The sequence below is a fragment of the Merops nubicus genome, unplaced genomic scaffold, assembly GCF_000691845.1.
Source record: "Merops nubicus isolate BGI_N331 unplaced genomic scaffold, ASM69184v1 scaffold18857, whole genome shotgun sequence".
Taxonomy (NCBI): domain Eukaryota; kingdom Metazoa; phylum Chordata; class Aves; order Coraciiformes; family Meropidae; genus Merops; species Merops nubicus.
This window is the reverse complement of record NW_008618552.1, coordinates 5,234-6,101: the sequence shown is the minus strand read 5'-3', so window position 1 is coordinate 6,101 and position 868 is coordinate 5,234. Positions and strand designations below refer to the sequence as shown.

At 57.3% G+C, this 868-nt stretch overlaps 1 protein-coding gene across 1 annotated transcript in view; it reads left to right on the top strand.

Annotated features, from left to right (window-relative positions):
* Window positions 1-182: 182 nt before the first annotated feature.
* The window catches only part of LOC103776008 (transcription factor 4), a gene marked incomplete at its 5' end in the record, with an annotated part of 4,308 nt that continues 3,622 nt past the window's right edge, over window positions 183-868 (top strand). The window contains one exon of the mRNA XM_008943488.1: window positions 183-318. Within this exon, the coding sequence (XP_008941736.1) occupies window positions 183-318 (136 nt within the window). The remainder of the gene's footprint in view (window positions 319-868) is intronic.

Here is an 868-nt window from a genome sequence, read left to right as displayed (position 1 = left end):
CAAGCTGTGGAGATGTGGGGTGAGGGACACGGGGCAGTGGGGACCTGGCAGGGATGGGGGAAGGGTTGGACTTGATGCTCGTAAAGATCTGTCCAGCCAAAAGAGTTGTGTGTCTCTGTGGTGGGTTTGGGCCAGCTGCCAGCAGGGCAGGGCCTCACCTGTGCCTGCCCCCCTGCCAACAGGTGGGAGCACACCGGGAGGACGGGGTCAGCCTCCGCGGGAGCCACTCGCTCGTGCCAAACCAGGTGCCCGTGCCCCAGCTGCCCGTCCAGTCGGCCACGTCCCCGGACCTGAACCCGCCCCAGGACCCATACAGGGGTGAGTACCACAGTGCCACCCCCCTGGGCACAGCGGGGCCGTGCTGGGCCAGCCTGCAGGGACCAGCTCTCACCTGCTGGCCCCAGGGGTGTTGGAGACAGTGGGTGTTGATACCAGCTCTGCCCGAAGCAGCGGAATCAGGCGTACAGAACTGCAGCACCACATGAAAAAGCTTAAGCTGAGCCTCAGACCCACAGATTTTGCAGCACATTTGCAGTTCTGCCTGCAGGCAGATGCCTCTGTAGGGTCTCTCCTTGGCTCATGAGATATGTTGCACTGGCCTAAGCCTGGCAGACTCCTCTGCAGGGTTTGTCCTTGTTCCTAGAGGCAGCTGATCTTCCCTTAAAGCCTGGAAGAAAGAGACCAAACTATTCTGAGGCCTTGAAAAGCCCTGCTCGTTCACTGCAGCCAATTTTGATTATTTTATGAGAAGATGATTATTAAAGACTGTTTTTACAATGACAGAAAATTACCTAGTGATTGCAGAACAGGAGTAGTAGCCAAATGTCCTGTGCCCCTTTCCACAGAGCAGAACTAGACCTCAAAGCCC